The 15,980-nt window shown below is 44.2% G+C and overlaps 1 protein-coding gene across 2 annotated transcripts in view; it reads left to right on the forward strand.

The window, feature by feature from the left end:
• Window positions 1-15,980, forward strand: part of flii (FLII actin remodeling protein) — a 108,392-nt gene that overhangs the window by 28,742 nt on the left and 63,670 nt on the right. For both annotated transcript variants that reach the window (XM_072481231.1, XM_072481232.1), the window contains 5 exons: window positions 5,058-5,215; window positions 7,689-7,773; window positions 11,154-11,301; window positions 13,289-13,422; window positions 14,944-15,156. In XM_072481231.1, the coding sequence (XP_072337332.1) occupies window positions 5,058-5,215; window positions 7,689-7,773; window positions 11,154-11,301; window positions 13,289-13,422; window positions 14,944-15,156 (738 nt within the window). The remainder of the gene's footprint in view (window positions 1-5,057; window positions 5,216-7,688; window positions 7,774-11,153; window positions 11,302-13,288; window positions 13,423-14,943; window positions 15,157-15,980) is intronic.

Raw genomic sequence — 15,980 nt, forward strand, 5'->3', positions numbered from 1 at the left:
GGGGAAACACCAAGATACCTGTGAACTTGGAGCTAGGTCTGACCCCAGGCAAAGATAATTAAAGTCCTTGGCATGTGCTGCTGTTGTGTGTGAAATCTCTTCAAAATGTGTATGCGCCTGTAATGGAGCAAAAGTAACTTGCCCTTCAATTGCTGAATGATATAAGTGAGAGTATTTGCAGAGAGGTTATGTCCCTTTCAAGTATTTGAATAAATGTGACACAAAATGTAAAAAAAAAAAGGGTAGTCACTCTCTCATCACTTAGAACCATAGAATGAATAGAACCTAGCATTCACACAGTGCAGAAAGAGCCCATTTGGCCCATCAAATGCACAGACCCCCTGAAAGAGTACCCTACTTCGTCCCACTCCCCTACCCTATCTCCGTAACTCCACCTCACCTGTTCATCTTTGGACACTAAGGGGCAATTAATATGGCTGATCCACCTAACCTGCACATCTTTGGACTGCGGGAGGAAACCCACGCAGCGGGCAACATGGTGGCACAATGGTTAGCACTGCTGCCTCACAGCACCGGGGACCCGGGTTTGCAGATGATACGACTGTGGTGGGTTGTACCTCAAACAACGACGAATCAGACTACAGAAGGGAGATGGATCACTTGGTTGCATGGTGTACCGGAAACAACTCTCACTAAATGTTGGAAAGACCAAGGAACTGAATGGCTCCGAAGTGGAGATGGTCGATAGCTTTAAGTTCCTGGGGGTCACCATCATGAACAGTCTGTCCTGGTCCACTCACAATGATGCGACAAGTCAAGAAAGCCCAACAACATCTCTACTTCCTACGGATCCTCTCCGGTTGCATTACAGCTGGTATGGCAACTGCTCGGCCCAAGATCGCAAGAAACTACGGAGTGTGGTGAACTCAGCCCAACGCATTACACAAGCTTGCCATCCTCCCATTAATTCTGTATACACCTCCCGCTGCCTCAGGAAGGCAGACAGCATTGTCAGAGACTCCTCACACCCAGGCTTTGCCCTCTTCCAGACCCTTCCATCAGGTAGAAGATACAGAAGCCTGAAGACCCGCACATCCAGACATAGGAACAGCCTTCTCCCCACAGCTACTAGACTCCTCAACGGCTCTCCCTTGAACTGATCTGTTCCATGTAAGAACACTATTCACGACGCCTTATGCTGCTCCTGTTTGGCCCTTGTTCCGCGCTGTAACCAATCACTATTTGTTGATGTACCATTGTCAATGCACTCTGTCGATTATTGTTTTGTCTACTTTGTACGCGCTGTGTACATTCCCTTGGGCTGCAGAAAAATACTTTTCACTGTACTTCGGTACATGTGACAATAAATATCAATCAATCAATTCCAGCCGTTGGTCAATGTCTGTGCGGAGTCTGCACATTCTCCCCGTGTCTGTGGGTTTCCTCCGGGTGCTCCGTTTTCCTCCCACAATCCAAAGATGTCCAGGTTGGGTGGATTGGTCATGCTAAATCGCCCCTTAGTGTCCAAAAGGTTTAATTGGGATTAGTAGGTTCTGGGAGTAGGGAGGGTGCTCTTTCAGGGGGCTGGTGCAGACTTGATGGGCTAAATGGCCTCCTTCTGCACTGTTAGGGATTCTATGACACGGAGAAAATGCAAACCCCACACAGAGTCACCCAAGGCTGGAATTGAACCCGGGTCCCTGGCGCTGTGAGGCAGGAGTGCTCACTACTGTGCGTCCCCTAAATTCCAGACACTTCGACCAATTTATTACTCAAAACATTTTACCTAGATGCCCTTATCTGTGAGATGAACAAAGGACAAACACAAATTCACGATTCAACTCCAGTTTATTTTCAAACACAGTAAAACAGTTTTTGCTTAAATTATCTAATCTATTGTATGCCTTAAGATTTTTAATGAACTGGATCGAGCTGTGGGTCAAAATCTCGGTTGTCTCCGGGCCTTCGTCTGCGAAGGTGGGTCTCGCGTGCTGCTTCCTTCTGTGCTCTGGTCCACCACTGATCTTCTCCGCTGCCTCTGCATCGAGCCTTCACTGGGGAGGGTCTCTGGAAGCCTCTTCCTTATACCCCTCTTCGTGCCCTTCCAGAAGCTTCTCTGGTCGGTCTGGGGTTGGGGTCGCAGATTGCAACTCGGCAGGATACCAGGAACCCACCCCCAGGGATCCATATTCAGGTGCATTGTTCACACCTGAGTGGCAGGAAATCTAGGTGCCAGAAAATCTGACTTCATTTGGGCAACCCACAACAATCGATCCATTTGAATGGGACCGATTATCTTCAACGTCTTGTTTGCAGAGCAGGCCCAAGTTTGCCCCGGCTGTCTGTCTCAGTGTATTCAAACTTGGCTGTTCAAATTTCCATCAGGCCTGTGGTTCTGACTATGGTTTAATTTAAAGTGTCCAATTCTGTATCTAAAATTCAGGCCAGTGGCCATTTTACCACAATAACTTTCTATTAGATCACCTCATTTGAGATCAATTCAGCACAACAAATCTAAAAATTACTGTTGTCCTTTTGTACTTGAGTGTGGATACCAGAAATGTCACTGTCCTAAATTGATTTGAGACTGCTGCAGCACGGTGGCGCAGTGGTGAGCTCTGCTGCCTCACAGCGCTGAGAACCTGGATTAAATCCTGAACTCGGGTCAATCGATCCTCGTGCTCCCCCACCGTCTCCTCCATCTTTTTGATTGCCAGGCCCTGTGTCACTGGCCGTGTGGTGTTTGCACATTATCCCCGTGTCTGTGTGGGCCTCACCCCCACAACCTAAAAGATGTGCAGGATAGGTAGATTGGCCACGCTAAATTGCTCCTTAATTGGAAAAAAAAATTTGGTACTCTAAATTTATTTTTAAAAAGGAGACTGCTACAGCATAATAGTTTCATGCTTGTGTGAGATTATGCTTTGGTGCGGTATGACAATGAATGCTCTGTTTTCACTGGTCTAACTTGCAGATTTAAAAAAAATTATGTTTAGATCTGAAGCGCATTATATCGATGCATGTATGTGATTTATTAGGAGTGAGGGAAAATGCAAGTATGACTTTGTGTAAAAACACTTTTAATTGCAGGTACCATTCATTGATACTCTGTGGTGTTTGATGGCAAAACATGCATGAGTACTGAGGAAATGGTCAAGAAATGGGCGGTGGAGGAGGGGTCGGTTTGGGGGCAGATGGAGGCAGCGTTGTGTAAGGGGACGAGTCTGAGAGTGCAGTCGTGGCCCCCCTCCCGTTCTCACCGGCCTGGTATTCGGTGAACCCGATGGTGGTCTCAGCTTTGCGAGTCTGGAACCAGTGCAGGCAACGTTTCAGGTTGGAAGGCATCTCTCTGTGGGTGCCGCTGTGCGATAATCATAGGTTTTTGCCAGCAGGGCTGGATGTGAGGTTCCGAGGTTGGCAGCGGAAGGGGATAGAGTACTTCAGGATCTTGGTTGTAGGGGATAAGTTTGTAGGCCAGGAAGAGCTTGAGGAAACGTATCAGTTGCCTAAGGGAAATGGGTTCAGGTACCTGCAGGTGAGGGACTATGTGAGGAGAGAGGTGCCGTCCTTCCTGGGGCTGCTACCTCCGGTGCTACAAGATAGGTTGCTGACATTGGGGTGGGGAGAATGGCAGACATTTATGGAGAGCTAATGGCGAGGGAGGGCATGCCGGTGCAGGAGATCAGGCGTAAATGGGAGGAGGAGCTGAGTGGGGTGGTGAGGGCCGGGCTGTGGAAGGAAGCCCTAAAGAGGGCGAACGTGTCCTCGTCATGTGCAAGGCTAAACCTCATTAAATTTAAGGTTGTGCATAGGGCCCACATGACGGTTGTGAGGATGGGACGGTTCTTTGCAGGGGTGGAGGACAGGTGTGGGCGGTGTGCGAGGGGGTCCGCGAATCATGTTCACATGTTCTGATGGGGTTCTGGCAGAGGTTCTCTGATGTTATGTTCGAGATAGGGGTGGCCGTGAGTCCGGAGGTGAGGATATTTGGAATGTTGGAAGAGCTGTGAGTCCAGGTGGGGAGCGAGGCTGATGTCTTGGCCTTTGCCTCTCTGATAGCCTGGAGTCGGATTCTGTTGAGCTGGCGGGACTCGGAGTCGTCAAAGGCGGAGGTGTGGGTGAGTGACCTGGCTAAATTCCTGGACTTGGAGAAGGTTCCTCTTATGGGGACCGGAGGAGGGGTTCACCCTGAGGTGGAAGCCATTTATCGGCTTTAAAGTGAATTAAGGTGTCAGCGGGGTGGGGGGTTAGTTTTTTTTTTCTTTGCTTCAGGGTGGGGGGTTGGTTCGAGATAGTGGGGGGGGAATTAAGGGGCGGGGAGAGTTGTGTGCTTGGTATCAGTGGCTGCAGTTGGCTTGAGTTTCTGTATCTGGATTTCTGATATTTTTATGCACATAAATGGGGATGAATTTCTTCAGCCAGAGGGTGGTGAATCTGTGGAACTCTTTGCCACAGAAGGCTGTGGAGGCCAAATCACCGAGTGTCTTTTAAGACCGAGATAGATAGGTTCTTAATTTATAAAGGGATCAGGGGTTATGGGCAGGAAAATGGGGATGAGAAAAATATTAGCCATGATTGAATGGCGGAGCAAACCCATTGGGCCGAGTGGTCTAATTCTGCTCCTATGTCTTATGGTCTTAACCGCAAAATGCCTTTAATACAAATATATCTTTTTTAAAAAAGCAATAGCTTCTCCAGATTTATCCATCAAGTCTTTTAATCATCTTAAATATCTCATGTAAATCACCCCTTATTCGTTTGATCTGAGGAAAAATGAGCTAACTTCCTATCCTTGTAATTTAACCTATCATTTTGGTGAATTTACATTGTACCTCCTACAATGTCAATATATCTGTTCTGAGGTGTTGTACTCCAAATTCAATGCAGTACTTCAGATGAAGTCTGACTAGGGCTTTGCAGATTGGGGCTCTGAGGAATAAAATCAACATTTCATGAACTGTTTTGGTTACTATGCAAAAAGAACTGATGGCGATGAAATGACTAACAAATTATGCGTATTGAGGGTGGCAAAACCCTTAAAACATATGTTTGCAGTCTGTACAGCTCCAAAACCATATGTATCTTTTCCTCTTCAGTCAGCCATTTGCAAGTTGGTAAAGCTGAAGAAATTGTATTTGAACTCGAATAAGCTGGACTTCGATGGGATCCCGTCAGGCATTGGAAAACTGGCAAGTTTAGAGGAATTTATGGCAGCCAATAATAACCTTGAACTTGTCCCAGAAAGTTTATGCAGGTATGAGCTTTGTTCTTTCTTCAGCTTCTGCTGGCAATTAAATGTCCACAAGTCAACCTAGCAGTGTTCAAAATGCATTTATCTCCATGATCTTCAAGGCACTAAGTCATGCTGGGAGAGGAGTAGAGCATTAGTCATTGGAGACTCCATAGTTAGGGGGATAGATAGGAGATTCTGTGGGAACGAGAGAGACTCGCGGTTGGTGTGTTGCCTCCCAGGTGCCAGATGTCTCGGATCGTGTTTTCGGGATCCTTAAGGGGGAGGGGGAGCAGCCCCAAGTCGTGGTCCACATAGGTACCAACGACATAAGTAGGAAAAGGGATAGGGATGTAAGGCAGGAATTCAGGGAGCTAGGGTGGAAACTTAGATCTCGGACAAACAGAGTTATTATCTCTGGGTTGTTCCCGTTCCACGTGCTAGCGAGACGAGAAATAGGGAGAGAGAGCAGTTGAACACGTGGCTACATGGATGGTGCAGGAGGGAGGGTTTCAGATTCCTGGATAATTGGGGCTCATTCTGGGGTAGGTGGGACCTCTACAAACGGGATGGTCTACACCTGGACCAGAAGGGTACCAATATCCTGGGGGGGATATTTGCTAATGCTCTTTGGGAGGGTTTAAACTCGTTCAGCAGGGGCTTGGGAACCTGAATTGTAGCTCCAGTATACAGGAGGTTGAGAGTAGTGAGGTCATGAGTAAGGTTTCAAAGTTTCAGGAGTGTACCGGCAGACAGGAAGGTGGTTTAATGTGTGTCTACTTCAATGCCAGGAGCATCCGGAATAAGGTGGGTGAACTTGCGGCATGGGTTGGTACCTGAGACTTCGATGTTGTGGCCATCTCCGAGACATCGATAGAGCAGGGACAGGAATGGTTGTCGCAGGTGCCGGGGTTTAGATATTTCAGTAAGCTCAGGGAAGGTGGTAAAAGAGGGGGATGGGTGGCATTGTTAGTCAAGGACAGTATTATGGTGGCAGAAAGAACGTTTGATGAGGACTCATCTACTGAGGTAGTATGGGCTGAAGTTAGAAACCGGAAAGGTGAGGTCACCCTGTTGGGGGTTTTCTATAGGCCTCCGAAAAGTTCCAGAGATGTAGAGGAAAGGATTATAAAGATGATTCTGGACAGGAGCGAAAGTAACAGGGTAGTTGTTATGGGGGACTTTAACTTTATCAAATATTGACTGGAAACGCTATAGTTTGAGTACTTTAGATGGGTCCGATTATGTCCCATGTGTGCAGGAGGGTTTCCTGACGCAGTATGTAGAGAGGCGAGGCCATATTGGATTTGGTACTGGGTAATGAACCAGGACAGGTGTTAGATTTGGAGGTAGGTGAGCACTTTGGTGATAGTGACCACAATTCGATTACGTTTACTTTAGTGATGGAAAGGGTTTGATATATACCGCAGGGCAAGAGTTATATCTGGGGGAAAGGCAATTATGATGCGATGAGGCAAGACTTAGGATGCATTGGATGGAGAGGAAAACTGCAGGGGATGGGCACGATGGAAATATGGAACTTGTTCAAGGAACAGCTACTGCGTGTCCTTGATAAGTATGTACCTGTCAGGCAGGGAGGATGTGGTCGAGCGAGGGAACTGTGGTTTACTAAAGCAGTTGAAACACTTGTCAAAAGGAAGAAGGAGGCTTATGTAAAGATGAGACGTGAAGGTTCAGTTAGGGCACTCGAGAGTTACAAGTTAGCTAGGAAGGACCTAAAGAGAGAGCTAAGAAGAGCCAGGAGGGGACATGAGAAGTCTTTGGCAGGTAGGATCAAGGATAACCCTAAAGCTTTCTATAGATATGTCAGGAATAAAAGAATGACTAGGGTAAGAGTAGGGCCAGTCAAGGACAGTAGTGGGAAGTTGTGCGTGGAGTCCGAGGAGATAGGAGAGGTGCTAAATGAATATTTTGCGTCAGTATTCACACAGGAAAAGGACAATGTTGTCGAGGAGAATATTGAGATACAGACTACTAGACTAGAAGGGCTTGAGGTTCATGAGGAAGTGTTAGCAATTCTGGAAAGTGTAAAAACAGATAAGTCCCCTGGGTCGGATGGAATTTATCCTAGGATTCTCTGGGAAGCTGTAGCACTTCAATGTCTTCCATCTCGAGTGACTATTCATCATGCTGGGACCGGGGCAATGAATATTGGCAGATTTATTTGTACGCAGAGGGCATAATGGTCAGGCTTGATCCTATCCCCACCTGATATCCGCATGTTCATTTTCTAGCAGAAGTCATTGTTTGGCAGTCAGAGATGTTGGCCTCCTTTGCTGATTTTAGTACTTCCCCTCCTTAACCCTGGACGGTTATAGTGCCCCTGCTAACTGGCTTCACTTGGATTTGCTAATGGTGCAGACTAATGATTATGCCTGTGGCTCTAGTTTTGTGTAGCAAACTTACAAAGGGAGTCATGGAAAAATTATCCTTTTATCCTTTAAAAAGTGGAAATTCTAACTTGGACATCTTGCAGATGTGGAAAATTGAAGAAGCTGGTTCTTAATAAAAATCGCCTGGTCACTTTGCCTGAAGCCATCCATTTTCTTACAGACCTTGAGGTAAGGGTAATTTTAACAAACAATTTCTTTGAAATGTTTGTAGATTTAAAAAAAAAAACTCTGGTAACACAATGTCATACTTGGCCAGTGGAGCTGCTTGCATCTTAATTATGTGTGATGGCAATGCTAGAAATCCAGGGGTAGCCTGTTTTCAGATTAGTGTATGGTTAGTATAGTATTCCTGGTTGGTTGGAAGAAAGACAGAAAGGCTGATTTTAGTTAAATTATGTCCCCTCTGAGTCCAACATTTGAAAATATTGCAAGCCTCACAGCAATACAAGTGTGCACAAGCTAGGCTGACATGCGAGATGCAGACTTTTTACTGAAGCTCTGTCTGCTTATAATGACAGTTCTGGTGGACGTTCAAATATCCAGAGGTACCATTTGGAAAGGATTAGAATTTTCTCCGTGGCCTTGCCAACATGTTTTTTTTCCTCAAACAAAATCTTCCAAAAGATCCTAACTAACAGCATCCTAACAGGCTTATTCTTCCAATTGTTATTCATGGAAACTTGATCTGAACCCTGTCTCCCTCAAAACTGCCATCACCATCCCTCTGCTCAATAATCCAACCCAAGACCGCACTATCTTTGCAATACCTGCCCCACTTCCAACTACTCTTTCCTCTCTAAAGTCCTTGAATATATTGTTGCCTCCCAACTCCTTTTTCTTCCTTCCCAGAACTCACTCCAATCAGGTTACTACCCCTCTACAGTACCGATGGACTCTTTATCAAGGTCGCAAATCACATCCTTTGTGACGTGACAAAGGTAAACAAATATTTCCTTTCCCTGTCATCGAGCTGTTTGGAACTGCAAATCTGAAGCCATTTTTATCTGTCTGATCAGAGGCAGAGAATCACATAAAATGGCTTCTCATCTGGCTCCCACACTGATACGTCTGGTGCCTTCCAAGGATCCAACTTTGGCCCTCTCCTTTCTCTCATCTACATGCTCAGTGCCAACATCCAAATTCTCAGCTTTTTTTGCAAATTTCCTGATGACACCCAGTTGGACCTCACTTCTACCACTCTTGACTCCTCCATTGTCACTAAATTACCCTACTGATTATCCAGAAATGTTCTCCAATTTAATATTGGGAAGATTGAATCTATTGCCGTTGGTCCCTGCGACATACTTAATTACATTTCTACCTACTCCATCCGTTTCCATGCAACAGCCTGGTGCTGAACATATTTTGCCTTGACATTAGCTTCCGACCACACATTTCCGTCAGCTCCAAGACTGCCTGTTCCACCTCCATAATTTCACTTGACTTCACCCCCACCTCAGCTTGATTTTAATTACTCCATCATTGGTGGCCATGCCTTCAGTTTCCTCGACTCTTCAATCGTGGAATTCCACCATTGATTCCACATTCCACATGGATTCATGTCGCATTACATTCATCCCCCACTATCTGGCCTGGGCTTGCAAAATCCTACCAACTGTCCTGGCTTGAGACAATTCACACATCTTTATCCTGGGGTTACCCCTATCTCTGGATCTGTAAAGACTTAATTACCTGCAAATGCTCGCATTCAAAGCATTGTTGCATCTTTGACTTTGTCTATATATATATATATATGTTTCTGGAACATACCTCTTCATTCACCTGAGGAAGGAGCAGAGCTCCGAAAGCTAGTGATTTGAAACAAACCTGTTGGACTTTAACCTGGTGTTGTAAGACTTCTTATGCTGTCCAAGAAAATATTTTCCAATACGTTTGAACCTTGCACTATCTTGTTACAGGCTATTGAAAGTCTTATTTCAATTTTTTTCTCGGATCTTGGGCTGTTACTTTGGAATTTTGTATAGTAACTTTCTCCATCCACTTTTGTCCCTAACTCAGAGACATTGAGGCCAAACTCAAGAGACATTGAGGTCAAATGTGTTCTGTAATAACCTGCACAGGACTCATCCACCTGGGGATGATTGTTCCCTGTGTTCAATTGGACTGAGTTAACCCAGCACTAGCATAAAAGGCAGACAGCTGTAGAGCCAGCTAAAAAAGGATCCGGTGAAAGGGAACCGAGCCCTGTGTAGGTATGATGCTGTTGCTGAAATAAAGGACTTTTCAGAAGCTCGTTGGACTCCCCTGGCTTTATCACATTGGCGATGATGATGAATTGGAGCTGTCGGCGTGCTGCTTGTTCGGCTGAGCTACCTCCCGGGAATTATTTTTTTAAAAGAGTGGACTACGGTACGGAGTTTGTTTTTGTGTTTTTTTTTTTAGAGCCTCTAATGTTATGGAAGGCGAGAGCCGGGTCGAGTTTTTTTTTTTTTCTGCCGGCTTGTGAAGTGTGTCAGCTGGGAGTGATCTGGAGTCTGATGTGTCCGGCAGTACCAGATGCGGTATCATTCTGGTGTGGGTCGCGTAGCGTTTTGTCCATCTCTGTCTGCTGTTGTTTCTTGATGCTGGCAGAGCGGTCCACCGGGGAGTCCGTTCTCGAGTTGCCACCGCCGTTTTGGAACGTCATTCTGGTCGTGAGTGCAGCGTTGTGTTTGGAAGACTGTTCTGCGGCAGCTTGGACTGTGGGATTTGCAACAGTGATGTTTTGTCTGCGACCTGACAGTCATTGTACGATTGCAGGTTTTGTGCCTAAAGACTCTGGTGTGGAGTTGACTGGACATTCCATATGTGACTTCTGGTCCTGTGGATGCTGTTGCTGAAATAAAGGACTTTTCAGAAGCTCGTTGGACTCCCCTGGCTTTATCACATGTTCATATCATAAACCAAAGAATTGCATCAGTATGCTCTATTTTTGCTTGGACTGCTAGAACTTGTTTTTTTTTCAAAAGAGTGACCAAGGCAAAAGATCTGGGAGGTGATTTCATATTTCCAGTGTTTCTCTCAGAAAAACTGAGAGTATTTGCATGAGAAAAAGAACAGCAACAACTGTATGGTGCTTTTACTGCAATAAACATCGCAAAGCCCTTCGCAGGAATGTGATAAAACAAGATACGACTTTGGGCCTAAAAACAATATAGTACGTCAGAAGACGAAAAGCTTGGTCAGAGTTGGGTTTAAGGAGTGTCTTGAAGGAGCAAAGCAAGGTAGAGAACAGTAATCAGTATAAATGGAATGAATTCTGAGGAAACATTACAAAAAGCTTTACACTCTTGGATGATTAGGCAGTAATCCGGATGACTTCGAAGTAAGCCTAGATAGAGAACTAGAAGGCATGAATGGAAATCAATTAAAAAATAAATTTAGAAACGTTTTCTGAAAATATGTAATGAAGATCAATAAATATGTAAAATAGTCAATCAAGCAATAGAGTGCTGAAACATTGGGATAACTCAGCAATTTGCAGATGTCATGGAGAATTTGTGTTATGGGGAATGCCGATTAAACTTTGATTCTATTTTAATTCTTAGGTTCTGGATGTTCGGGAGAACCCTAATTTGGTTATGCCTCCTAAGCCAGTGGATCAGACAGCAGAGTTTTACAACATCGATTTCTCCTTGCAGAACCAGCTTCGATTGGCTGGTGCATCACCAGCCACAGTAGCAGCGGCTGGCGGAGGTACAGATAATTGGGACCTAACATAATTTATTCACTTCATGCAAGATGTTTTCATCTATTCTAATACACTGAATGCTTCAGATCCAAAAGATACTTTGTTCAATTATATATATATATATTATATAATAGCAACAAAATATGACCAGAGGATGATGGGCTGGAGCCCGGTCAATAGGTTTGAACCGGTGGTGAATAATTGACTGTCAGCGATAAGAGGCAGTAGTTGACAAAAACCACGATGTCAGGAGGAGTCTGGAATCATCACCAGTAAGGTATGAAGAGCTAAAGTGGGTCACAGCAAGGTTTGAATGTAGGCATCTTTAATCTGGCTCTTGTCATGTTTTTGCTTCTCCCTGCCCACCCTAGTTTTTTTTTCTCAAGGCATTAATTCAACCTGTAGTCACACTTCCACAGACTTCCATGTGATTTTACTTTCCCTCCTATAACTGCGATTCTTCATCCCCAGCCTCGCTCCCAGGCTTCTTTCAGGCTGTCAAATTATTGTACTTGACGTCTATTTGGATTAAAATTTAAACGCGATTTGAAAATTAGCTATTTGAAAATTAAAATGATAATTTAGTGGCAATTGAGACGGTGGGGAGCCAGGTGAGTTATGGACAGGTTGAAAAATCTGAAGCAAGGGCAGCACAGTGGCACAGTCATTAGCACTGCTGCCTCACGGAGCTGAGGACCCGGGTTTGATCCCAGCCTCGGGATACTGTCTGTGTTGAGTTTGCACATTCTTCCCGTGTCTGTGTAGGTCTCACACCCACAACCCAAAAAGATGTGCAGGGTAGGTGGATTTGTCACGCTAAATTGCCCCTTAATTGGAAAATAGAATTGGGTACTCTAAATTTATAATAAATAAATAAAAAAGGAAAGACTGAAGCATTTTGGAGGAGGACAGTATCGTTAATTGCAAGGACAAGATGGAGGGGGCAGAGCTGAATGTGGGAGAATTGGGAAAGGACAATGAAGTGACGACACCTTCAGGAAGCCAGAGCCGGAGGTGGCTATGCAGCCTGAGTTGGGGTGGACACGTGTGATTAAAATCAGTAAAGAAATGGAAAGATTAAAAATATAAGACACCAAATATAGAATGAACAGAGCTCTTTAAACATTAGAACTTAGGCTGAAATGATGGGGGGATGCAGAAGGACTTGGACAGGCGAAGAGAGTGGGCAAGGAAGTGGCAGATGGAATACAATGTGGAAAAGTGTAATGTTATGCATGTTGATAGGAAAGATGGAGGCATAGACTATTCTCTAAACCGGAAAAGGCTTAGGAAATCAGAAGCACAAAGGGACTTGGGAGTCCTAGTTCAAGAATTTCTCAAGGCTAGCATGTAGGTTTAGTCATCAGTTAGGAAGGCAAATGCAATGAAAAATGTTTATTATACCAATTGCATACAAAATTCTATGCCTGTAAATTATAAGATGTATTCTTGCTTTCGGATTGTTTCAGCACTGAGCACTGATATGAGGGAGCAGTAGCATGGTGCTCATGATACTTCGTGGGGAGCTGTAGTGATCCAGAGCACAGTGCGCACAACACAGTGATGGAGATGTATGATGAGCAGTACAGTAAAAATCAGAAACCGTGTTACAGGCCATTATTGGCACCTCAGGATATCTATAACGTTTTTCTCAAGTGAAGGATGTTAATGCAGGGAAACACTATTTCAATACTCTGCTATCAGCATCAGGCATTAATTTAGTCTCTTTCAATAATGTATCTCAGACCTAAATTCTACTGTACCACTTTTGGTGTATTGTATGTGTCTCTGGATGGCTAAAGCTTTTCAGTATCTCATTCAAGTGGTTGTTTTTCCACATACGAGCTAACGTCAAGCTGTTTGACCTAGTTGGGATCATGTGTCCCTGCCCAACATCTATGTCAGGCGAATGGCGTTAAATATCCAAACTGGAGTGTGAACACAAATGTTGAATTTAAGGGTTGATTTTTTTTCTTTTTCTCCTGACAATAGGAGTCACTGTTCGAGATCCTATAGCCCGCAAAATGCGACTGCGGAGGAGGAAGGACTCTACTCAAGATGACCAGGCCAAACAAGTGCTGAAAGGAATGAGTGATGTGGCACAGGAAAAAAACAAAAAATTGGAGGTAAGTAGTAAAGGAGCAATTTTGATTTTTGAAAACATGTAGCAGAATTGATGTGGACAGGTGTTTAACATGTATAACTCTTGTCTAACAATTTAAAGCTAATTTATAAATATATAGACTGCGCATCTTCCTTCTAAAGTGTTTTGGGATCATTGGCAGACTTCTGCATATTCATGTTGAAAAATGCTTCATGTACAAGATTGTGTTTTTAGAAGATAGGGAGTGTTGCATTTAAAACACTGAAAACCTCTGGTTCCACAACATTTTCTATTGTTACATGTATCCATTCTCATCATTTTATGCATCCCAGCATTTGGGTCGATCATGATTTCAAAATCTATATGGTTTCCAAGGTGGGAATGGTCAAGGCCATGCTGGCCAATGGAGGTCCTTAGGTGTCCATTTTTGTTCCAGTTAGGAGCCTCATCCTGCAACCATTGGTATTCTACTAGTTACGGGTGGAATTCCGTTATGTAAACCATGGCAGGCATGCCTATGATTTGGTAAGAGGGGGGGGGGGCCTCATAGGCTGCGCCCAACAGAGATCTCCTGGTGTGAAGACTACTGCCTTCCCTTACTCGCATCCCTTCATTCCCATGCACTCCTCCTAGGCCTTGCTGACTGGCTGATTTTACCTTGCTTAACTTCACTCCAGGGCCTCCCGTGATATTCTGGAGCCTGGGTCAATGGCATTATTGGCAGTGGCCACTGCTTCCAGTACTTGCCAGTACAGGTGAACTGCAGGCCTCTGGCTAGCAGCTCTCCAAGGTGGGAACACCCCCTGACCACTACCAGGAATCCATCGTCAGCCAGGTTGAGTGCCTCTTCGGCATTAAATTGGGTCAGGAGGAAGCTAGTAATGGCCTTGGCGGGCTTGCCACTGGCTTACTTGCCAATGGACAGACCCATCACTGCCACCATTAAATTCTGGCCACGGTTACCAAAGAGAGTGAGTCCTCCTATCAGTAGACTTTATTAGCATGTAAAAATTATGTCATTGGTTGTTAATCATCTAAAAGGGATGCTATAAGAGAGTAGATTTATTGGTGAGATCTCAGCTTATGTGCCAAATACCAAACTTAATTGTTGCATTTTACTTCACCAAATCCCTACAGCCCTTCCTTGACTGCACTAATTCCTTTGACAGTTTATCCATTCTTTATTAATCTAGACCAGCAAATGTTGGTAAGCTGTTCAATTATGGGGCCACCATAACTGAGACCAATCCTATCTTTGCCAGATATTGACTATGAATTTATTTCCTTTCCCAGAGACTGTTAAGTTGTAGTACTCCAATGGATTGGAGATCAAATGTAGCCTGCCTTGGATCTGTGTGGCACAGCAGTACATCTCGCACAGTATTTGCTCATTGAATTATCTAATGAGTTTCCAATCTAATGTAAATGGGGGGCTACATTGACTTTTTTCGTATTCCGCAATTGCCTAACCTCCAATTGTAAATAGTGATAAATTGGCATGAAAATAGCATGTTCTATTACTGAGGCACCTGTTTACTTGCAGGAACTGGGGGAGGTGAAGAGCACAGACCTGAAGACCAGGCGCTGGGATCAAGGCCTTGAGAAGCCTCCACTTGATTACTCCGAGTTCTTCACTGAGGATATTGGTCAGATCCCAGGGGTCATGGTTTGGCATATTGAGAATTTTATTCCAAGTCAAATTGATGAGGCTTTTCATGGAAAGTTCTACGAAGCAGACTGTTACATTGTGCTGAAGGTAACTACATGGAAAGCGTATGATAGAATTTTGGATCAGCATAATTCATGTATCCTGTATCCTACTTAAATTGATTAATACTTTTGTAAAAGTAGCATGCAGGAATGGGGAACAAGTGCGGTAAGTGTTCAGTCATGAATTTTGCTTAATTGAAAATTCTATCTGAGTCAGTTATTTATTTTAAAGATTATAAATTTCTCCTTTTTTTGGCCTTTTTTCTGCATTGTTTGTATTTATAAGGATGCACTTTATGTGACGAGGCACAATTCTGGACTTTAGCAGGCACTATCTAGAAACAAATCAATGTCTTCCTGTACTGTTATCTGAAAGGGCCACAGACCAGATATAAGCTTTGTACTATGGAACAATGCAACCGAGATTGTGAGCTTACTTGTTGGAAAGGTGGAAAATGCCACACTAATAATCACAGTTTATTTACAAGAAAAATAATTAATAGCAGGCTGCAGAATATAATCAGTGGCCAGTCCAATGTTTATCTTGAAGAGAACTTGAACTCTACTGAAATCAATAGTGCAAAATCTAGCAGTTCTTCACAGAATTTTTTTAACAGATCCCTGATGAGCATTATTTCTCCAGCTGGTTGTGACTGCTCTTACCTGGTTTCATTCTCATCTATCAATCGCTACAATGGCTTCTCTTTCTTTTTAAAAATAAATTTAGAGTACCCAACTATTTCTTTTCCAATTAAGGGGCAGTTTAGCATGGCCAATCCACCTACCCTGCACATCTTTTTGGGTTGTGGGAGTGAGACCCACGCAGACACTGGGAGAATGTGCAAACTCCACACGGACAGTGACCCGGGG

The sequence above is a fragment of the Scyliorhinus torazame genome, chromosome 17 (assembly GCF_047496885.1).
Source record: "Scyliorhinus torazame isolate Kashiwa2021f chromosome 17, sScyTor2.1, whole genome shotgun sequence".
Taxonomy (NCBI): domain Eukaryota; kingdom Metazoa; phylum Chordata; class Chondrichthyes; order Carcharhiniformes; family Scyliorhinidae; genus Scyliorhinus; species Scyliorhinus torazame.